Below are 24,498 nucleotides of genomic sequence, written 5' to 3'. Positions count from 1 at the left end.
TAAATTACCCTGCTATACATTGGCATAGCTCAGTCTACCAGGCCAGCACAGCGCCCCCTGCTGATAGTTTCACAGGGGCAGTCACCATCCCTTCCTTGTGATTATGATTATGTGATTATTCTTTTTTTTCTCTATCACCACAGGGACCTTGTTCTGGATCCAGCGGACATCCCGCCGATGCCAGCGACACCCTGGATGAGGTAGGACCAGATTTTATTAGGACTGGGTGAGTCTAGCCATGCATTGGGCTTAGGGCTCTTTAACACGAGCGGATCCCGTGTGGCTAATCTGCTGTGTGAAAGAGTGCCAAGCCACGCTCTGGACAGCAGAGACACGAAGCATTAACATGATTGATAATGCTCTTTGCCTCTCTATGATCGTTTTGCTACAAAATCACGGCGACAACTGTATCTCACTGTGATTTTGTAGTAAAAAGGTCACAGAGGCAAAGAGCGTTATCAATCATGTTACTGCTCCGGGTCTCTGCTGTCCGGAATGGGGCTTGGCCCTCATTCACGCAGCGGACTAGCCGCACGGGAAAGAGCCATTAGTAAGAAAATCTGCCGCTTCTTTGTAAAAATGGGGGGGGGGGGGGGCCCCGATCCAAAGTTTGCACTGGGGCCCATAACACTCTAGTTACGCCACTGGGAAAGAATATATACAATCGTTAACTCACTTCACTGGGGGGTGGTCCGCAGAATAAACTCAAGACACCTACGCAACCTGATACTCCTCTATCCAGAATCGCCAGAAGAATAGTAGATATTGATGTCAGCACAATCCGTGGTGGCTTCTGATCAATCTCTTTATTTAGAGATTCTTCCCAACGTGTTTCGGGGGTAATACAAAGATCCCCATTTTTCAGGAGCAATAAAAATATCATAAAAACAAAATATAGGAAAGACATAAACAGACAATGCTACCTTGTCTCTTTAAATAGTGGTATTCTCCCGCGTGAATTACAATGTAAGCGGGAATGAGGTCGTGCGTTCCACCTTGGAACGCATGTGGATTTCAATAGAAGGATTTAATAAAAAACTATACAAATACATTGGTGGCAGTGGGGGAATGTTCTAGATATAAGCGCTGCTTATTTCGGGGGCGGATCTGAGGTTTATGGTTATAAACCTCGTTAGTCTAAGGGAGTGAATTATGGTCTTTGTAAGTGGGGAAAAAGTTTTTTTGAGCAATAGGAATGGTAGAAGAATATCAGCATTGATAAACATAAACATTAAGATCTTTTGATAATGACTGGCCGCTGTTAGGGGTTATCTCATAAGGGCGCTCATATTTGTTAGTATACTAAGTTCAAGATTGTGGTGCCCTTAGATGCAATACTGCTGTATGGAAATAAATAAAAATACATAAAAATACATATATGAGATGCAAAAGGAAATATATATATATATATATATATATATATATAGAGAGAGAGAATAAGATATACATATATAAATATATATAAGATATAGCGGTGGTGGATATATCGGGGTAAATACAGAAAAAACATACCATATATTGTCTTAGACTCATCAATAATTTACGTATTCTAGTGATACATCGATGATATAATTTTAATATGGGATGGAAATATTATAGATTTAGAATCCTATATAAAGGCGGTTAATTCTAATGACTGGAATCTGAATCTTACACTAGAAAGTCATCCCAGAGAAGTCATCTTTCTAGATCTCCACCTTAACAGTTCCAGCAATCGTATTTCCACCAGAACTCAATTTAAAAGCGTAGACGCCAATAGCTATCTAGACTTTAATGGCTGTCACCATCACAAGTGGAAAACCAATATCCCCTTCAGCCAGATGAGGAGGATTAAAGGAATTGCTCAGAAGATGCTGACATGAGAAAACAGATAGACATCTTGAGTACTAGATTCACTGAAAAAGGTTATCCTTCACAACTCATCAAAGAATCCAGGAATAGAATCCTAAGAGAAAACCAAAAAGACAGCCTTAAAGGAAAAAACAGCCATATTGACATCTCACGCCCACCCCCTTTAAGCCTTTTCACACGGTATAATTCCAAACACAAGATAATTAGTCAAATTCTAACTAAACATTGGTCCGTTTTACAAAAAAAAACTATTTTATGGAAAGACATCCCCAAACTACCCAAATTAACTTTCCGTCAGGCCAAAACTCTAAAAAACATGCTGGCCCCCTCATGTCCAAAACTGCCTCAAAAAATCCCGAATCAGACATTGTCCTGCAAAGAAACCTGAAAAAAAGGCTCTTATAGATGCGGAGCTAGTAGATGCAAATGCTGTAGGATGATTAACCATGGGATTGGGGAAATTCAAATACCACAAATCCCATCACTTTACAACATCATATGAACTGCGGCACCATCAACGAGATATACTTGCTACAATGTCCCTGCAATCTGTACTATGTGGGCCGTACCGCACAAGCACCCTGAGAACAAATAAATGAACATCAATCAATTATAAGAAGAAAAATGGTCACCCACAGTGTATCATGCCATTTTGCAGAATCACACGATGGAAACCCAGACCTTTTATGGATGACCCCCCTTGAATGTGTTCCATCCTCTTTCCAACAACTCTGCAGAAAGGAGATGCTCTGGATTTACTAATTAAACACTCTCACACCCCTTGGATTAAATGTATCACTAGAATACGTAAATTATTGATGAGTCTAAAACACTATATGTTCCTTCTGTATTTACCCATATTTATTAACTTTTAGATCTATCTACCACTGCTATATCTTATATATATTTATATATGTATATTTTTTATATTTTCAGATGTGTATTATATACAGTACAGACCAAAAGTTTGGACACACCTTCTCATTCAAAGAGTTTTCTTTATTTTCATGACTATGAAGGCATCAAAATTATGAATTAACACATGTGGAATTATATACATAACAAACAAGTGTGAAACAACTGAAAATATGTCATATTCTAGGTTCTTCAAAGTAGCTACCTTTTGCTTTGATTACTGCTTTGCACACTCTTGGCATTCTCTTGATGAGCTTCAAGAGGTAGTCCCCTGAAATGGTCTTCCAACAGTCTTGAAGGAGTTCCCAGAGATGCTTAGCACTTGTTGGCCCTTTTACCTTCACTCTGCGGTCCAGCTCACCCCAAACCATTTCGATTGGGTTCAGGTCCGGTGACTGTGGAGGCCAAGTCATCTGGCGCAGCACCCCATCACTCTCCTTCATGGTCAAATAGCCCTTACTTTCAAAGTTTTCCCAATTTTTCGGCTGACCGACTGACCTTCATTTCTTAAAGTAATGATGACCACTCGTTTTTCTTTACTTAGCTGCTTTTTTCTTGCCATAATACCAATTCTAACAGTCTATTCAGTAGGACTATCAGCTGTGTATCCACCTGACTTCTCCTCAACGCCCCTGATGGTCCCAACCCCATTTATAAGGCAAGAAATCCCACTTATTAAACCTGACAGGGCACACCTGTGAAGTGAAAACCATTTCAGGGGACTACCTCTTGAAGCTCATCAAGAGAATGCCAAGAGTGTGCAAAGCAGTAATCAAAGCAAAAGGTGGCTACTTTGAAGAACCTAGAATATGACATATTTTCAGTAGTTTCACACTTGTTTGTTATGAATATAATTCCACTTGTGTTAATTCATAGTTTTGATGCCTTCAGTGTGAATCTACAATTTTCATAGTCATGAAAATAAAGAAAACTCTTTGAATGAGAAGGTGTGTCCAAACTTTTGGTCTGTACTGTATATATATTTATTTATTTTTGCATCTCATATATGTATTTTTATTTATTTCTTTTTATTTCCATACAGCAGTATTGTATCTAAGGGCACCAAAATCTTGAACTTAGTATACTAACAAAGTGAGCGCACACAAAAGTCCTGCATGCACTACTTTTGTCTCCGCTCCAAAATCATCTTCTGAGCGGACACCTAACGGGCCCCATTATAGTCTATGAGGTTTTTAGTCTCCGTTCGGCTCAGTTTGGCTCAGTGTTGTGCCGAATCCGTCCTTTCCGTTCTCCTGCTCCTAAATGGTGATGTGAACTAGACCTTACAAAGACCATAATTCACTCCCTTAGTTAGACTAACAAGGTTTATAACCATAAACCTCAGATCCGCCCATACAAGTTAACCAGATGGAACGCGTTCCACCTATCTTGTAAATGAATAGCGCGGTACGCAAACAGCTTTCCACTTTAACTTCCGCTTCAGCCTATTTGCTCCAACATGGAGGCCTATTTTCCCATACACTGGCCCCCGAAATAAGCAGCGGTTATATCTAGAACATTCCCCCCCTGCCACCAATGCATTTGTACAGTATAACATTTTGAGATGCTCCCATAGTTTTTTATTTAGAGGGAACCTGTCACCTCTACTATGCTACCCTCACTGAGCATTTCTAAATGTTCATTGTGTTACCCTAAACATATAAATTACACTTTTAATTTAATTTGCAGACAAATTCAATAAGTATTATGCATTTTCGTACTTCCCGCTTTTTTGCAAATTAACATAAAAGAGTCATATCTTACTTGTGTGACCAGAGAAGAGTCATATTTTCAAGCTCTGACTCATCTCAGGTTAATTTATGTATCAAATCGTTTTTTTTACACAATAAAAGCACACAGAGCTATGGGGACTGGGTATTGCGGATGTGCTAGCGGCCATCTAGCAACCCATGTCCTCAGCTCTATCCCCAAAATCCAGGTGACAGGTTCCCTTTAATCCTTCAATTGAAATCCACTTGCTTTCCAAAGTGGAACGCACAACCTCATTTCCGCCCATACATTGTAATTCAGATGGGAGAATACCACTATTTAAAGAGACAAGGTAGCATTGTCTATGTCTGTCCTGTATTTTATTTTTATGATTGTTTTATTGCTCCTGAAGAAGGGGGATCTTTGTATTAGGCCCCGAAACGCGTTGGAAAGAATCTCTAAATAAAGAGATTGATCAGAAGCCACCACGGATTGTGCTGACATCAATATCTACTATTCTACGGGCGATTCTTACTAGAGGAGTATCAGGTTCCATAGGTGTCTTGAGTTTATTCTCTAGACCACCCCCCAGTGAAGTGAGTTAACTATTTTATATATTATTTCCTATTTTATTTTTTTTTCTTTAACATTTCCTATTAGAGGCCTATCTTTGGCATAATAAGGTTGACGCAAAAAACTATTATAGCCTATATTTCTTTGCGGTGACAAATCGTGCCTGTTCACTATTCACTATACCTACCGACTATCCCATCATTTAGACTTAATCGGTCACGTATCACAATATTATTTTCAAATCACGACTCTCTTTAAAAGGGGTTGGCGCTTTTTATCTGGGGACAAAACAAATACAGAGATGGCGAAACATATGGGTACAGTCTATGAACCCATCATGTAACGTCTCCATCCACTTCTAATAAGAGTTAACAAGGAACAGGGTTAACCACCTTTTTGGTACGAGTAGGCTGGTCCTGTTTGAGGGGTATCCTGTGAGGACTTTGTGTGGAGAGTACAAGTCAGAGCTCCTGCTCCTTTCACAAATTCTCCAGAGAAATCATTTATTAAGTTTGACAGCAGAGTGAATTGCTTCTGCAAGGTGAGGGATTACAGTAAAGACACCCACTACGACCAGTATGACCTAAGTGTTAAATTGCAGCCATCCAACCTGCCTCCATCATTTTTACTGGTTACAGAGAAGGTTTGCATTTGAAATCTGCTGCTACTGAATGTATTCAGAGTTCTACATGGTTATGTTTAATTCTGGCCTCATTCTTCAGTTCTCCATTTCCACTGCACCGATCCCCAGGAAGCAACAGCCTAACGGAGTACTCTGTGATGCAACACTGTGATGCAGGACTACTACCACTCCTATCTTCTGCACTGGCTCCTCCAGGACTTGCTGCAGATGTAACAGATCGTTTCCTCTGTCCTATGGATTTCCAGCAGTTAGAAAACTAACAGTATGCTGCATGCTGGGAGTTGTAGTTCTGCAATCATGAAAAAGGTGCAGGCCGGTGATCAATGATGTAGGGTATCTTCACGATATTGCATTGGTAGGAACTTACCTGTACGATTTCTTTTGGCAGAAAATTTTCTTTGCAAAACGAGACAAGGATGGAGACAATCGAATGTGATTAACTAAAAAAATAAAATAAAGAGCCTAGATGAGATGTAAGGAGAGGAATGGACGGCAGGCACAGAACACATAAGAACAGAGCAGAATCTAGAACAACGTGCCCTGAACAGGCGAGGCAAAGATAGAGGCCTCCTCACTGCTCTGATGACTGGGGCCCAAGAAAACTCCTGCATGCTCTAGCAAAAGTACAATCTGTGCATGGGTAGCTCGGCCAAATGACACCAACTGCTCATGGGACAATTCCACCTTTGCTGCCGCATGGCAGGTCATTGGAGCAGTGAGGTTGTCTGGCAATGACAATCAGTGGAGAGGAGGGACAGCAGAAGAGGAGAGGACAAGGTGAAGCAGGTGCTCCAAGGTCCTGGTAAACTCCTCAGTGTTCTGAGCACCTCATTAACATAATAACAAAAGTATGAATCTGCAGCTGTATGTGGAAGATATTTTATTAGTTGTTGATGTGGTTTGAAGGTATATATAAGTTATGCTGTCTTTTATTGATTTTTTTTTAATCTAGAAAAAAAATTCTGCATTTATTTTAATTCCGATTCATACTAATTAACCTGCTAAATTATATTTTTCAGTTTTTTCCTCATGTGAGCACAATAAAATTAGTTTGAGCCTAAATTTACTTTTTGTGGGTTTCACACACTTTGTTTTTTTTATTATTTTTATTATTTTATATAGGTCCTCAGGGCTAACTGCAAATGGCTTCTCCAGTCTTCAATCAGGTCATTAGAATAGAATATCTAGTGATCTTTCTTAGACGGTGGGGTCCCCATTGATCATGTTGTGGTAAGGGGATAAAGGTTCTTCTGTGAAGCAGGAGCCTGTGCTAAGAACCAAAAGTATTAACAAAAGTCGGTTCTAAGAGACAGAGCACACAATGAGCCCCTAATCCCTCTCTACTGCAGCAACGCCAAAAGACATGTACCATCTAAGGCTGTGAAGGCTAACCTCCGGCACTCCAGCTGTGGTAAAACTACGACTCCCAAGATGTACACTTGCTTTGCTGTTCTTAGAACTCCATAGAAGTGAATGGAGCATGCTGGGAGTTGTAGTTTTACCACAGTTGGAGTGCTGGAGGTTAGCCATGACTGGTCTAAGGGTTTTGACCACCCTTTTAGAAGCTTATCATCAGATGAGAGGTGGCTGAAGTGTTTGTCAGCAGATTAACCAAAGTTCTACCACCTAGAAATGACTGTAAAAAAAAGAAATGCAGGGTTTTTGAATGACCAAGTCAAAGCCCGGATCTCAGTGATATGCTGTGAAGAGGGTTGGGAAAAGTAAAACTGTACATGAAGTGTCATTAGTTTTTCACATGACTATGAAGCCCCACTCTCATCTAGGTGCAGAAACAGGTGAAATATTTGAGGCTGATGAATGGATCCATAATATGGGGAGAGATCTTGGTTTTGATGCTTATGATGAGGCAAAACAAGCCATATAAGACAAAAATAATGACTCTCAAAACTTACCATGGTACAGAACAATGAGCTCTAGTATGTCTGTGACTATTACAAATGACCACTTGATGAAACGCCAAAGTTGGGTCAAGAGCTGCAGCAGCAATTCCACAACATCTGGGTCTTCCAGCATATAAATGTACAGCAGTTGTAGAATCGTGTAACTTATCAGGCATATCTGCTGTACGCTCTCTTTTACTCTTGATATCCCTGAAGAAGGCTGGTCTTCTGACTGGGCTTCTCTCGTATGGGGTGTGACCTGTTTATGGGTGGGGTCAGGTGTTTCCTCTATTTCTTCCCTCCCCTCTTGATTTCTTCTTTGCTCATACACTCCTTCAGATTCTTCAGTAGATCTACCGCTACCTTCCTGTCCATTCATCCTGATGTTCATGGAGACAAGAAGTGAAGAAAATTGTAGATACCCTCAGTTAGCACAAGAAAAGTTGAAAATTCATCACGAAGGTCATGTGCATGAGTAAAAGCAGCCCAGAGGAAAAACTCAGAATGCGAGTTGTGGCTGAGCCATGACAGTGCATTACTGGTAGTGCCAAAATAAGATCACAAAGTTTCCCTGTGCAGGTTCACCCAGTGATCAACTTTGATCAGTAGGGAAATCTCATACAAAGTATTCAGTTTCCCTGTAGCGCCACCACAGGGAAAATAAAGCATTACATACTATTCAGTGGGCTATGTAGTACAGGACAGGTCAGGTCCTCCAGAACTCAGATCAAGAGGTGAGGATCTTGAGCAGAGCAACCCCCTTCCCCCAACCTCTAATAACTAAACAATAAAGGGTCATTTATTATTAGATATATCTTATATCGGTAGCCAGTACTAAAAAAAAGGGGGAGTGGGCAAGTGGGCCGGCCCATCTCATTCATCATTTTCTATTCTTGTTTTAGGCGTAGAAAAATATATAAATCTATACCAGCAAGGGAGCTGGCGTAGATTTAGGCTTTGGCGCATCCACTGACAGCAGGGAGGGAGCGAAAAAGTCTTAGTAAATGACCCTATAAATGTGCAGTTTCTCAGCAGTGCCCCTACTGGAAAAGCTAAACATTACAAAGCAGGAGTCTCAGAGAACATGGCCTCCAGTCTCAGAGAACATGGCCTCCAGACAGCCTGCAGCATGGACCGTGGGAGCTCCAACCACAAGATCTTCACCAAGAAGCAGAAATAAAGAATAAAACATGATGTTGAAATGGGTTTTATGATTTTATGGAAAAAAGCCTTAATGGGGTTGGTCACTGCCCAGTGGTCTCTTGGGCAGACCTCCCTGTGGAAGGAATAATATTAACCTCATCCCCACCTCTAGGTTCTGGCTCTTTCACTCTTTCACCTTCAATTTCTGGTTCTAGTAGCGCTTAGCCTATTCCGTTTTTATTTTTTTATTTTTTTTATTTGAGACCAGAGATCTGCAGCTTTGATGGTCGAGCAAAGGAGTCAGTACCTGGGGCAGGGGTCAAGTAAGTATGATTACCATTGCAAATACAGCCAAACTGGTGTGGGGAAGGGGTGCTGCCTAAGAGTCCATTATGGGAAACACCCATTTTAATTGTTCTGTAACCTTTCTTTAGTTTCTCACTTTTTTATATTTCTACTTACTATTAGTGAATAGGCTAAAAACTTGTTCTGAATTAAAACTATTTACTGGGCAGTAAAGGTAGCAGTCACACTCGGGCCCCGGTTTGTCTGCTGCTTAACACCTTCAGGACAACCACCGTACAGATACAGCAAAAGTCTGGGAATTTATAATAGCTACCACTCATAAGAGGAGCAGGTGCCATAGCCACCAGGTTTCTGTTGTTTTAAATAGCAGAAACCTGGAAAAAATGTCTGTGCTCGGCGATAACGCCGATTGTGGACATTTAACCCCTTGAAAGTCATTGTCAATTGTGACTATGGTATTTGAAGTGGCTTTCTCCAGGAGCGCTGCAATTGAAGAATCCGTTTGTTGGTGGTGATAAGCTGTAGACTGTTAGAGGCTACCATACTTATCATAAGTATATTCCAATGTAAAGCCTGCAGGTGGCAGTGGAGCATTGGAATATACTGAATCTGATGCACTAATGTTTTACATTAGTAGAAGGAGGGAGCAAAATGACTGCACATTCAGATTCACAAGGGGGGCTTTAAAAAGTACAAAAAAGGTTTTAAAAATATAAAATAAAACATAAACATTTGAATCCCCAACCTTTTCCCTTAATAAAAGTAAATAAGCAATAAAATATCATTTGCAGCATCACAACTCAAAATGCTCGAGCTATTAGAATTTAAATGCATTCATCCAGTAGGGTAAATGCTGTAATATAGAAAAAAGGCTCATTTGACATTTTTTGATCGCTTCTTCTCCCAGAGAAAATTGAATAAAAAGTGATAAAGAAGTCATACACACATAATTATAAGCTACAAATACAAAACAAGATATGGTGGTCAGGATATAAAGATGCTAAGAAAAAAATCAAGATGAAAAACCACAGCAAAATTGATGCAATATGTGAATAAGTCTTTAGGTTGTTCATGTTGTTGGAAAGAAAACTGATTTTGCCCAAACTGTGGGCTCCTCCTGGTCATTGGCAGTGACTAGGGATGAGCGAATTTCATATTTTAAAATTAGTTTTCGCTTTGTGTTGTGGTATTTACTGAATTGCGTTATGGATTCCGTTACCACGAACCATAAAGCAATTCCATGACGGAATGCATAACGGAATGCCTTTAGAGGCATTCCGTTATTCATTCCATCATAATAGAAGTCTATGGGCTGCAAAACGGATCCGTCCTGTTTCCGTTATGCTGGAGTCCTCTCCTGCATAACGGAAATGGGGCGGATCCGTTTTGCAGCCCATAGACTTCTATTATGATGGAATGAATAACGGAATGCCTCTAAAGGCATTCCGTTATGCATTCCGTCATGGAATTGCTTTATGGTTCGTGGTAACGGAATCCATAACGCAATTTAGTGAATACCACAACACAAAGCGAAAACAAATTTCAAAATATGAAATTTGCTCATCCCACGCCAAAATGGTCAATTTACTTCTCATCTAAAGTCTGCTGCACCTGAGGGGTTAATTGTGCATATCATAGCCCCCTATAAGAGATCAGGGGCTGCCAGGCAGCAGGGGGCAGACCCCCCTCCCTCCCCAGTTTTAATTTCATTGGTGGCCAGTGCGCCCCCCCGGCCTCCCCTCTATTGTATTAATATAATTGGTGGCCAGTGTGCGGCCTCCCCTCTCACCCCCCCCCCCCCCCCCGATCATTGGTGGCAGCGGAGAGTTCCGATCGGAGTCCCAGTTTAATCGCTCTGGGGCTCCGATCGGTAACCATGGCAACCAGGACGCTACTGCAGGCCTGGTTGCCATGGTTACTTAGCAATATTACAATATTAGAAGCATCATACTTACCTGCTGCGCTGTCTGTGACCGGCCGGGAGCTCCTCCTACTGGTAAGTGACAGATCATTAAGCAATGCGCCGCACAGACCTGTCACTTACCAGTAGGAGGAGCTCCCGGCCGGTCACAGACAGCGCAGCAGGTAAGTATGATGCTTCTAATATTGTAATATTGCTAAGTAACCATGGCAACCAGGCCTGCAGTAGCGTCCTGGTTGCCATGGTTACCGATCGGAGCCCCAGCGAATAAACTGGGACTCCGATCGGAACTCTCCGCTGCCACCAATGATCGGCATGGGGGGGGAGAGGGGAGGCCGCACACTGGCCACCAATGATATTACAATAGAGGGGGGGCTGGGGGGGGCGCACACTGACCACCAATGATATTATAATAGAGCGGGGGCGGGGCGCACACTGCCCACCAATGATATTACAATAGAGGGGGGGAGGGGGCCGACGGAGGCCGCACACTGGCCACCAATGATATTACAATAGAGGGGGGCCGGGGGGTGCGCACACTGGCCACCAATGATATTACAATAGAGGGGGGCCGATGGAGGCCGCACACTGGCCACCAATGATATTACAATTGAGGGGGGGGGGCGGGGGGGGCGCACAGTGGCCACCAATGATATTCAAACTGGGGAGGGAGGGGGGTCTGCCCCCTGCTGCCTGGCAGCCCCTGATCTCTTACAGGGGGCTATGATACACACAATTAACCCCTTCAGGTGCGGCACCTGAAGGGTTAATTGTGCTGATCACAGCCCCCTGTAAGAGATCAGGGGCTGCCAGGCAGCAGGGGGCAGTCATGTACACAGTTCGTAGTATATTCTAACTAGAAGCGTCCCCATCACCATGGGAACGCCTCTGTGTTAGAATATACTGTCGGATCTGAGTTTCACGATGTAACTCAAATCCGATGGTATATTCTAACATAGAGACGCTCCCATGGTGATGGGGACGCTTCAAGTTAAAATATACCATCGGATTGGAGAAAACTCTGATCCTATGGTATATTAACTCCTGACTTTACATTGAAAGTCAATGGGGGACGGATCAGTTTGAAATTGCATCATATTGTGTCAACGTCAAACGGATCCGTCCCCATTGACTTGCATTGTAATTCAGGACGGATCCGTTTGGCTCCACACGGCCAGGCGGACACCAAAACGACATTTTTTTCATGTCCGTGGATCCTCCAAAAATCAAGGAAGACCCACGGACGAAAAAACGGTCACGGATCACGGAAAAACGGAACCCGTTTTTGCGGACCGAAAATAAAAACGGTCGTGTGCAGGAGGCCTAATGGTGAATGGGGACAGTGGGAAAGCTGCTCTAGATGCATCTGTCAGCCTCCAATGTAACCATCCCAAAAAACTAGAAAACTAGAGCTGTAGTTATAAAATATATACTTACTCATTGCACTCTAATGCCATCCTCCTCGTACACCACCTGGAACTGTAGAGAAAAATAAGATAATGAGGAACATTTAGCAACAAATGTAATCAAAATGTTGCAAGTACAAGTACATTATATATTTGGAGTAAGGCGTCTTTCAGACAAGTGTATTCAGGTGGTTCCCCTCCTGAATGCTGCTCCTATAACATGAACCCCCAGCATTAGAATGATTTGTAATGCTGTGTGTCCCTGTCCAACCTCAACTCTTATAAATTATACTGACATCAGTACAAATGGTAAGAGTTGAGGTTGTGCAGGAACACACAGCATTATAAACCATTATAATACTGGGGGTTCATGTTATAGGAAGAGCATTCAGGACATGGAAACTCCTCTGGCACATGGAGCATATTTCTCCAGATGCTCGTGTGAAAAACTACAATAAAAACTACAGTTTGCCCTGCAATAATCAATCCCTCACACAGTTCTTGTAGTAGGAATCAGGAAATATAATAAAGTTGGAGTGTCAGAATATGGCGATTAGGGATGAGCGAATCAAACCCCACGAAGTGGAATTTCGATCCGATTTTCAGAATAAATTCGATTTGCCTTAAAGCTGAATTTCTGAAATTCCATGCATGGTGACATATGACGTCACCACGTCAGCCGGCGTGACGTAATCTCGCGCTAGATCTTCAAGCAAGATCTTCAAGTCGGCCCGTCGTGAGCAAATGGAGGCTGTAAGTTTGATTTCGTTTTTTTTAATGTTAATTTTACACTGTTTTTACACTCAGATGCCGCGATCATGTATGAATGTGGCATCTGATGGAAACGATGACGGGGGCGGGGTTGTGGCAGCTCCCTCTCATTGCACCCACTGCTTACAAAAAAATGCGCTTCGTGACAAAGTCATTCGTCACGAAGCAAATATTTTAGTCAAATCCGTCGAATCAGCCGAATCGAACTTTTGAAAAATTCACTCATCTCTAATGACGATGCAAATAATATTTTTTTTAAATGTTTTTAGTTTTTTAAAAGTAGTAAACAATAATAGAAACTATATTATTTTGCTATAGCCGGAATCGTACTGACCCTCAGAATAAGGTCATCATGTCATTTTTAGCACACAATAAATGGCGTAAAAACAAAAGCCAAAAACCCCTATTGGAATTACATGTTTTTTCCATTTCTCCCTACAAAGACTTTCTTCCCCCATTTTCCAAGCACAATTTATGATAAACGAAATAGTGACATTAAAAAAATGCAACTCGTCCCGCAAAAACATAAACTCTTATATAACAAAGTGAAGGGAAGATTTAAAAAAAAGTTATGGCTCTTGGAAGGCAGAAAGGGAAAAAAACAAAAGCACAAAAGCGAAAATTGGCCATGTTCCTGATGCACACAGGGTGAACTATCGCATGCACCGACTGTTTGTGTGTGTGTGAAATGCATTTTACATATTAAAAAAAAATTGAATTTCCAGTTTAATTGGGATGATATTTTCCCTCCCTGGCCCCGAGTATCAAACTTCAGAGGGTGCGGAATATGCTGTATATACTGTATATATATATATGTTGGTCAGCCTGCATTTGTGGGAGGGGCGGAGGCTCTTCATATACGAGCCACAGCCGCGCTCACAGGCGTGGGTTCTCAGGTGCACAGCTGCTGCTGGGTGTCGATAGCAGACTCGCTTCTCTGGTGGTAGGAGTCTGTCTTTGCAGCATGGAGCTTGTTGTTTTGCTCTCTGCTACCGTGGCATGCACGCGCCATACTACGTAAGTAGGTTGGGCCGGGGCCGTCTCTCCTGGCCGGTCGGAACCCACTTTGCTAGAGAACGGGAGGCTTCGCCTCAGAATCTGCTACCTCAGGTTTGCTCGTTGGGGCTAAATACTTCTATTTCTTTTCAACTTTGTTGGCAATAGGAGTTGGTTCCTATAAATCTTACAAGTTTCACTTCGCTTCGTTCATCTCGTATGAGAAGTTACTTCAGCCGGTTGCTGTAAAGGAAGAGTCACCCGGGCCGCACGTGACGTCCTGTTTGGAGATCGGACGCAGCGTTTATTGTTTAGGCCTCTCATGCCCTGCGGTTATCCTGGGCGGCATTTACGCTTTCGGCTTTCATTTCATGTCTTATGCTACTATTGCACCATGCTTCATGCGCCTCACACCCTCAGATGCATCCGCACGTCTTTACTTTCCAGCACTTTCCTACTCATTCCCAGACCAGCCTTTCCGTTTGGCTGTCCGCTATGTTTCACTCCCCGCTCCCCTGAGCTGTGTCCACATGTCTGCTATTTTCATCATTCTTCACCCGTTAATCTCATTCAGGCTGCGTTCACCAGTTGACTGTTACATCTCATTCCGTCCCCAGCCGACAGCCGGATCCGTATTACACGCCTGTTATTACATGTTGTGTACTCGGTTTACAGCCATAGCTGCTACTGTTACTCCATTTTTATTCTCTGGACGCACCACCCTGGTGTTCACACTTTGCTCCACTCACAACCAGAGCTGCGTTCATGCGTTGACTGTTACACCATGTCTGCTCCGCTCACCGTGAGAGCTGTGTTTACACGTCCGCTGTCACAACATGTTCATACTAGGCTTGTTTCAGAGCTGCATTCACGTTCACTGTTACATCATGTGTATGCTCCACTCACATTTAGAGCTGCTATTCTACCAATTTCATTCTCGGCAACACCCAGAGGTTCATTAACACTATGCTGTCAAATCATTTTTTGCACTCCACCCACGACCAGAGTTGCATTCATCCGTCTATCGGTATATCAGGTTTGCTCTACTCTCACACGTCCTATGCTACTACAGGGTCTTTCCAGGCCCATTTCAAGAACTGCATTTACGTCGCTGTTTCATCTATGTTATGCTCCAGTCACAACCAGAGCTGCTGTTATACCAAATTTCATGCTCTGCTTATACCCAGAGTTGTGTTCACACTTCTACTGCTACACCAGGTCGTATACCCCACTCACCAAAGCAGCTTTCCATGTCTGCTGTCACATCAAGTTAATATTCCGTTCACATCCAAAGCTGCGTCCGCATGTCTGCTTTTACATCTTGTCCTATACTCCATTCACTACTAGAGCTGCGTTCACGTGTCTGCTTTCGCATCACGTCAATACTCTGCTCACTTTCAGATCGCATTTATACGTCTGCTTTATACCATGCTTTTCATGCGCCACCCATACTCAGAGCTGCGCCCATACCATGTTTTTAGGTACCACTCACATCCAAAGCTGCATTCACCCATTTGTTGTTACGTCATGTGTTGTACTCTGATCCCACTCAAAGCTGCATTCTCCTGTTCATTGCTACGTCATGGTTTTACTCAATAGTCTCACCGGGGCAGTCTGCACCCACCGCTCTGGTACCTCTCTCCCGACAAACATAACTGCGTTCTTTTCAAGCTTACGTTCCTTTCCTCAGTGGTCTGTTACATTCCATAGGCCTACTTTTCTGTTCACCTCAGTGAGAATTTTAATTTTTTTGTCTTCTTTAATCCTGGTTCATAATCACTCAGACTGGTCTCCTTTTACTTCTGGTTCGTATTCACTCAGATTGGTCTCCTGCCCCAGTTCACCAAACAGCTCCTCAGCGGAGGTCAGTCGGCCAATAGGAGTAAGTTTCCTGCTATGTTTTCACAAGCTGTTCATTTGTTTGTCACGATAAGAGACTTCTCTTAGCGAACTTGCAATGCCTCAGGCTCTTGTTTTTCTCCCATCTCTGTTTCAATTTCATGTTTACGTTTATGGTTCGCGGTGGTTAGTGTTATGTATGCACGTGCTTCGGATTACTAAAGTCTATATTTTCAACGCCTGTTGGCAGTTATGTTCCTTAGGCCACCTAATAGCCAATCCAATCATTCAAGTCGTTGCATATCCTATCAGGTCCGGCTTACGTTTTAATTACTTATCATCACCGCAACGTCATCCCTCTGGCTTCGGGGGCCTCTGGCTTCGGGGCCCCTTTGACTGATCCTGCCTCGTGGCTCCGGGGGCCCCATGACCGTTTTTCATGTTTTGTTTGTTAGGGGTACGACATGGTTGTAGGCTGGTTAGTGTCCCAGGTTTGCTGTTGGAAGGGGTCATGGTTATGCGAGTCCCCAAGGCATTCTGGTGCTGCATAAGTGGTTTATTTAATAAAAAGAAAAAAAAAGAAAAATTATAAGAGGCTCGCTCGAGTGGCTCTTCGCTTATAGGACCTCACGATTGGCACCGACACTTGTCGTTCGCACAGCCATCTAATACTTTTTTCCGCCATAAGGGACTCGCACGCATGGCTCCCGCCATAAGGGACTCGCAATTGACATCGACATTGGTAGGTCATACGGCCATCTGATACTATTTTCCATGGCACACCTTTCAGAAGTTTTCTTTTGTTCATTTATATTTTACAGATTAGTACTTGCGGTTCATTTCAGCCTCATTTCATTAAGAAGCTTTACCCCATGTCTTTGTCTTTCTAGGTTATCGAGTCCCGGTTTATTACTAAACCCGTCGGGTTAAGCCCCAATCTTTTCCCCAGCCGTCCTTAATTCTTAAGGTTCGCATCCCGGCAGCTGCACGGCCCCATGGGCCCCTGGTGGTTGCTTTGGCTCCAGGGGTCCGACCAATGGTTGTCTGTCCACCTGTGCAGCTATGCTTTTGGTTTTGAATGACTCACATCTTTACCTGCTTGCCAGCCTATGTTATTTAGGTTTCATTTTAGTTAATGTCCGTTATTATCTCCATTTTCTGTCACGTTTCCCTTCGTCTTTTCAGGTCATGCAGTTGAAATCATGTTGGGGGTCACCTTCCACGTCGGTCAGGTCTCGTTCCTAACGATATTTCGCCTTGCATGTTATTCAGGCGACGTAGTTTATCTTAGGTATCGCCTGCCACATCGGTCAGGCTCATGGTTTAATTTCACCTGCACTTTATTCAGGTCACTTATTATAGTTATAATTTCTTGATAAAAATAATAATAAAACTCTGCCCCATGGCTTCGGGGGCCCAATGACAGCTTCGGCCCCATGGCTTGGGGGGCCCGATGACTGTTTTCAGTCCTGCTGGGCTGATTGCCTGGTTGGTTGTCCATATGTGCATCTAGGCTGATTTGGCCCGTAAGTATCACATACATACCTGCTTCCCAAATTTCCTAATAATCCATGTTGATCGCTCACTTTATGTTTTGTCCGCAAACTGGTCTGGTTCGCCCTACAGCATCATTTTCATGTCTTACGCAGATATTTCGTCTTGCTCTAATTGTTCATGCTTTCATTCAGGTCCTGCCAGAGGAGGAACAAGTAGGGTAATTCCCTCTAGCATTTCAGTCTCTGATCGTAGTCGACCATATCTTGTCAACCAGGTCCCCGCGCAAAGTCTTGCCTTTTTACCACGACCAGGAATTCATTTTCGCCGGTAGCTTCATTGCAATTGCATTCCCTCACTCATGGGAGGGCATAGACAGAATCTTGTATATTATGGCTTCATAGCTTCTTGCCGCACTAACCTGAGACTCCCTACAACCACGTTGAATCGGGATTTGGACAAGGTCCAGCATTTCCTCACGGTAGAGGATTCAGATAGTAGGTCGGTTAAAAAAAACAATTCTCAGGGGCACACAGTAGAACAATTCGCGGACCACGGCTAGCAGATAGCTGTTGTCTGGGGAACAATTCAAGGATTCTCTTCCTATCTACATGGTTCTTTTTGGCCCTCATTCCTGCATAGTTTAGGCAGTTAGGTTTCGGTTCCCGATCTCCTGAGGCTAGGGCATTGCCAGTACTCACACTAGAACCAAAACTTTACAAGGTTCAGTTGGTTTTTATGATCCATTTCACAACGTATTCCTGGTCCTCCATTCCGCTTTGGGGCAGTATCCGCAATATTGAGCATCATGTCTCTGGCCTTGTCATCCATAAGATGGGTTGTACGTCTCCTTCTGGTCTTGCCTCATACACCCTGAATTTTCGCTCTAGATCCCTGACTAGGGATGAGCGAACCCGAACTGTATAGTTCGGGTTCGTACCAAATTTTGGGGTGTTCGTGACACGGACACGGACCCGAACATTTTCGTAAAAGTCCGGGTTAGGTGTTTGGCGCTTTCTTGGCGCTTTTTGAAAGGCTGCAAAGCAGCCAATCAACAAGCGTCATACTACTTGCCCCAAGAGGCCATCACAGTCATGCCTACTATTGGCATGGCTGTGATTGGCCAGTGCAGCATGTGACCCAGCCTCTATTTAAGCTGGAGTCACGTAGCGCCGCACGTCACTCTGCTCTGATCAGTGTTGCGATAGGATGCAGCTGCTGCTGTTAGGGCCAGATTAGGCAGTGATTTAGTCTTCAAAAACAATTACTGAAGTGATCGAGGTACAGCTGTGTATCATTCAACCTCTGCTATTTAATTGCTCACTGTTTTAAGGCAGCCCAGAGCGTTTTTCTGTCACTTTTTTCTGGGCAGATCGGCGGCCATTTTGTGTCTTGTGGTGCGCCAGCACAAGCTGCCACCAAGTACATTTAACCATCAATAGTGTGTTGTTGTTTTTTGCTATATCCTACATCAGGGGCTTGGCTGGGCTAGCTATTTTATTGAGGGGTGAAATACAATTGCCAAAATAGCAGTACCCTAAATCTGGTGTTTCAGCTGTGGCTAGCCAATTGTAATACTGTCTGCTGTCTGCCAAAGGATATATTTTTTTCTGGGTTGAAATACAATTCCCAACTTAGAAATTCCCTAAATCAGTGGTTTCTGCTGTAGCAGGCCAAGTTTAAATCTATCCATAAATGGGTATATTACATTGAAGGTGCTGATAGGGTCATTCTCAATAACTTCACACGCTACCGTGCATCTCCAAGTCTAATTCTGTCCGTAAACGTATACCTGTCATCCACAGCCTAAATACTAGGCCTACAATTTATATTCAGCTAAATCTGTGGTTACTGCTGTGCCTGTATTAGTGTAATACGGTACCTAAATAGATAGCCAGATAGTGTTAGGTGCCTGTAAAAAAAGGCCTGAATTTGAATTCAATACATTGGGCCAAATAATCTTTTTCTTATTGTGGTGAACGGTAACAATGAGGAAAACATCTAGTAAAGGACGCGGACATGGTCGCGGTGGTGTTAGTGGACCCTCTGGTGCTGGGAGAGGACGTGGCTGTTCTGCCACAGCCACACGTCCTAGTGTACCAACTACCTCAGGTCCCAGTAGACGCCTGAATTTACAGCGATATTTGGTGGGGCCCAATGCCATTCTAAGGATGGTAAGGCCTGAGCAGGTACAGGCATTAGTCAATTGGGTGGCCGACAGTGGATCCAGCACGTTCACATTATCTCCCACCCAGTCTTCTGCAGAAAGCACACAGATGGCGCCTGAAAACCAAGCCCATCAGTCTGTCACATCACCCCCATGCATATCAGGGAAACTGTCTGAGCCTCAACTTATGCAGCAGTCTCTTATGCTGTTTGAAGGCTCTGCTGGTAGGGTTTCCCAAGGGCATCCACCTAGCCCTTCCCCAGCGGTGGAAGACATAGAATGCACTGACGCACAACCACTTATGTTTCCTGATGATGAGGACATGGGAATACCACCTCAGCACGTCTCTGATGATGAAACACAGGTGCCAACTGCTGCGTCTTTCTGCAGTGTGCAGACTGAACAGGAGGTCAAGGAGGAAGACTGGGTGGAAGACTATGCAGGGGACGATGAGGTCCTAGACCCCACATGGAATGAAGGTTGTGCCACTGACTTTCAGAGTTCGGAGGAAGAGGCAGTGGTGAGACCGAGCCAACAGCTTAGCTAAAGAGGGAGCAGTGGGCAAAAGCAGAACACCCGCCGCCAAGAGAGTCGGCCTGCTACTGGCCACCGCCATCTGGGACCGAGCACCCCAAAGGCAGCTTCAAGGAGTTCCCTGGCGTGGCAGTTCTTCAAACAATGTGCTGACGACAAGACCCGAGTGGTTTGCATGTTGTGCCATCAGAGCCTGAAGCGAGGCATTAACGTTCTGAACCTTAGCACAACCTGTATGACCAGGCACCTGCATAGAAAGCATGAACTGCAGTGGAGTAAACACCTTAAAAACAAGGAACTCACTCAGGCTCCCACTGCTACCTCTTCTGCTGCTGCCTCGGGGTCTTCCTCCGCCTCTGGAGGAACGTTGGCACCTGCCGCCCAGCAAACAGAGGATGTACCACCAACACCACCACCTCCGTCACCAAGCATCTCAACCATGTCACACGGCAGCGTTCAGCTCTCCATCTCACAAACATTTGAGAGAAAGCGTAAATTCCCACCTAGCCACCCTCGATCCCTGGCCCTGAATGCCAGCATTTCTAAACGACTGGCCTATGAAATGCTGTCATTCAGGCTGGTGGACACAGACAGCTTCAAACAGCTCATGTCGCTTGCTGTCCCACAGTATGTTGTTTCCAGCCGCCACTACTTCTCCAAGAGAGCCGTGCCTTCCCACACAACCAAGTATCCGATAAAATCAAGTGTGCACTGCGGAACGCCATCTGTGGCAAGGTCCACCTAACCACAGATACGTGGACCAGTAAGCACGGCCAGGGACGCTATATCTCCCTAACTGCACACTGGGTAAATGTAGTGGCGGCTGGGCCCCAGGCGGAGAGCTGTTTGGCGCACGTCCTTCCGCCACCAAGGATCGCAGGGCAACATTCTTTGCCTCCTGTAGCCTCCTCCTCCTACTCGGCTTCCTCCTCCTCTTCCACCTGCTCATCCAGTCAGCCACACACCTTCACCACCAACTTCAGCACAGCCCGAGGTAAACGTCAGCAGGCCGTTCTGAAACTCATATGTTTGGGGGACAGGCCCCACACCGCGCAGGAGTTGTGGCGGGGTATTGAACAACAGACCGATGAGTGGTTGCTGCCGGTGAGCCTCAAGCCCGGCCTGGTGGTGTGCGATAATGGGCGAAATTTTAGGTATTTTTAGGGTGTGATATTGTTATTGTATTTCCGCTGCAGCGACTGCCAACTATTTTAACATTGTATTGTAACATTGTATTTTAGATATTGTGCCATATTAAATATTGTGTAACAACACTACTATCATTGATCTATTTCCATGTGAGGGAGTGCCAGTCTCACAACATATACTTTTTATCATATATAGCAGAGTTGAGTTTGCCTGCCATTTTAATGCTAAAGCCTGCTGGAACCAAGATAAAGCCTAAAATCTTTTTTGGAAAAACATTTACTCAAAGTAAAAATTCTATTGAACTTCATCTCAAGGTCTGGACTCAAGTTCTTCCTTAATCATTCCCTTTTATTTATTGCTTCGGAGCCAAAGCCTGGGGTCTAGCGGTATACAGGTAGGAGCACCGTGACACACATAAAAAGACATTTGGGCCGCATCATTACACCAATCGCCATTTCCTATACCTGGGAAGCGTCATATAGGGGCACTGGGGGGAGGCGCTCGTTTCAGGAGTCTCTCAGTCCACACCCCTAGTCCACTACAGATATTACCTTTAGCTGAGGAGATCACAGGTGAGGTCAGCTGGGCTGTAATCAAGGAGGGATAAGACAACCCCCTGTGTATGACTGGGGGGAGGAAGTGACCCTACAGAGAGGGTTGGAGCCGGAGACCCTGTGTGTAAACTGCGTTGTTTGAGGTTAAATAAGGGAGAAGGCCTCTGTATTAGGTAGAGCCCAGAAGGGCAGGTGTTTATTTTGGTTTGTGATGGTGCTGAAGAGTCAAAATAAAGCACTATTTGGACTTGAACCCCGTTGTCAGAGGAGAAATCTGTGATTGAGACTCCGTGTGAGAGAGCGATCCCTTACAATATATATATATACAGTACATACATTACACAAAGTTAGGGATATTTGGCTTGTGGGTGAAATTTCAGGACGAACCTAAAATGCACTCTAACCTTTACATGTGAACTTAATGTGAACCTTCTCTAAACTTTTGAATCCAAATGTTCAAGGTTTCAGTACTTTTTGCACGACTTGCTGTTCAACAGTACCTCACCATTGTGAGGCTTCAAGCAGGATGTTATCAGACGTTAGTAGCCACTGAGCTTAGATTGTCACTGAGTGTCATCAGCAGGTTGCAACAGAGATACAGGAAGAGTAACAGAAAGGCAAAGAAGTGGACGACCTTTGGCGACATCCCACACGGTTGACAGCTTCATTGTGAACAATGTTGCGCAGAACTAGTAGATGAATGCCACACAACTCCAGGCACATTTAAGGGAGCTGAGAGGCACCCAAGTGTTACATCCGACCACTTGAAATCATTTACATCAGCGTGGTCTGCGTGCTAGATGACCTGCAAGGGTACCTGACCGCACCACCAGGCACAGGTGTCATTGTCTTGTCATCTACGCTGGGACCAGTGGGCCTCAGTGCTGTTCACTGATGAAGGTTGATTTACGCTGAGCAGAAATGATGGCCATCCAATGATGTTGGAGACGTCAAGGGGAGCACTATGCATCAGCCTCTGTTGTCACCAGACCAGCCTTAGGTGGTGGTGGTGTTACAGTGTGGGCAGGTGTGTCTAGTCAATACAGAACTGCCTTACACTTTGTGAATGGTACAGTGACAAGCCCATACTACTTGAAGTACATCATTAATCCGGTCATTGTGCCTCTGCAGGAACAAGACAGACCTAATTTCATCCTTATGGAGGACAATGCACCAGCTAATCGAGATTGCATCATTAGGAAGCGGCTGCTGGGGACTGGAGGACCTCAAATGGAGGGGCCTGCACTTTCTCCAGACCTGAAACCCATTGATATCCTATGGGATCAGCTGAGTCGCCATGTAGAGGCTTGTAACTCTGTACCCCTGTCACGGAACCATGAACCAGACGTACAACAAGAGATAAGAGAAAATAAGAAGGCTTTATTGAAAATAAAGCTGTAAAGCAAAAGTCCAAACGGATGGTGAAACCGAGCAGAGTCTTTGCGAAGCCAGAGGTCAGGAACCAGAAGGGTAGTCAGACGAAGCCAGGATCAGGAACCAGCAGGGTAGTCAGACGAAGCCAGGATCAGGAACCAGCAGGGTAGTCAGACGAAGCCAGGATCAGGAACCAGCAGGGTAGTCAGACGAAGCCAGGATCAGGAACCAGCAGGGTAGTCAGACGAAGCCAGGATCAGGAACCAGAAGCAGCAGCAGTCTTAGAAGCATGTGTACACAAGAGGACCAAGCAAGGAACTGAAGCCACAGACCTCCTATATATATGAGCTAGGCATCCAGCTCCTCCCAGTGGGAAGGAGGAGCCGCAGGGTGGAAGGCTACAAGAAACCCAGAAACCAAGATGGCCGCCAGCACATGTCAAACGAAGGAGAACAGCAAGAAGGTAAGACCATGACAGTACCTCCCCCTCAAGGGCCCCTCCTCCGCGGAGCACAAAACGGTTTCTGAGGGAAGCGTGCGTGGAAGGCTCGGAGCAAGGCAGGAGCATGGACATCTGCGGAGGGAACCCAGGAACGCTCCTCTGGACCATAACCACGCCAATGGACCAAAAACTGCAACCGACCGCGGACCAGACGTGAGTCCAGGATATTGCTCACCTCATATTCCTCACGATTGCCCACTTGGACCGGACGAGGCCGAGGAACCGAGGAAGTGAAACGATTACACACCAGTGGCTTCAACAGGGAGACATGAAACACGTTGGAGATCCGCATGCCAGGAGGAAGCGCAAGGGCATAGGCTACCGGATTTACCCTGCGAAGCACTCGGAAGGGACCAACAAAGCGAGGCGCCAGCTTGGGAGTGGGCACTCGAAGGTTGAGGTTGCGGGTGGACAACCATACACGGTCTCCGACCTGGTAGGAAGGAGCAGGCGCTCGTCTGCGATCAGCCTGGAGTCTCTGGCGCTGCGCAGAGACCTCAAGGGACTTCTGGATCTGTACCCAAGAAGCACGTAGGACGGAAAGGTGATCCTCCACAGCCGGAATATCCTGGGGAGAGAATACCTCCGGTAACACGGCAGGTTGGAACCCATAATTGGCCATGAAGGGAGACGTCCCAGAGGAAGAGTTCACCGCCGTGTTCCTGGCAAACTCAGCCCAAGGCAGGAGGTCAACCCAATTGTCTTGGTGGTCGGAGACATAGCAACGAAGGAATTGCTCCAAGGCCTGA

General features: G+C 44.7%; 1 protein-coding gene across 3 annotated transcripts in view; it reads right to left on the bottom strand.

Annotated features, from left to right (window-relative positions):
- The window catches only part of LOC120993574, a 101,477-nt gene that overhangs the window by 29,056 nt on the left and 47,923 nt on the right, over window positions 1-24,498 (bottom strand). For all 3 annotated transcript variants that reach the window (XM_040422051.1, XM_040422066.1, XM_040422058.1), the window contains 3 exons: window positions 12,401-12,442; window positions 7,606-7,973; window positions 6,060-6,132 (listed from right to left, as the gene is read on the bottom strand). In XM_040422051.1, coding sequence (XP_040277985.1) covers window positions 6,060-6,132; window positions 7,606-7,973; window positions 12,401-12,420 — 461 coding nt within the window. In that variant the 5' untranslated portion in view covers window positions 12,421-12,442. The remainder of the gene's footprint in view (window positions 1-6,059; window positions 6,133-7,605; window positions 7,974-12,400; window positions 12,443-24,498) is intronic.

This window comes from Bufo bufo, chromosome 1 (genome assembly GCF_905171765.1).
Source record: "Bufo bufo chromosome 1, aBufBuf1.1, whole genome shotgun sequence".
NCBI classification, from domain to species: Eukaryota; Metazoa; Chordata; class Amphibia; order Anura; family Bufonidae; genus Bufo; species Bufo bufo.
The sequence above is the reverse complement of the archived record's forward strand: the minus strand, read 5'-3'. Positions and strand labels throughout refer to the sequence as shown.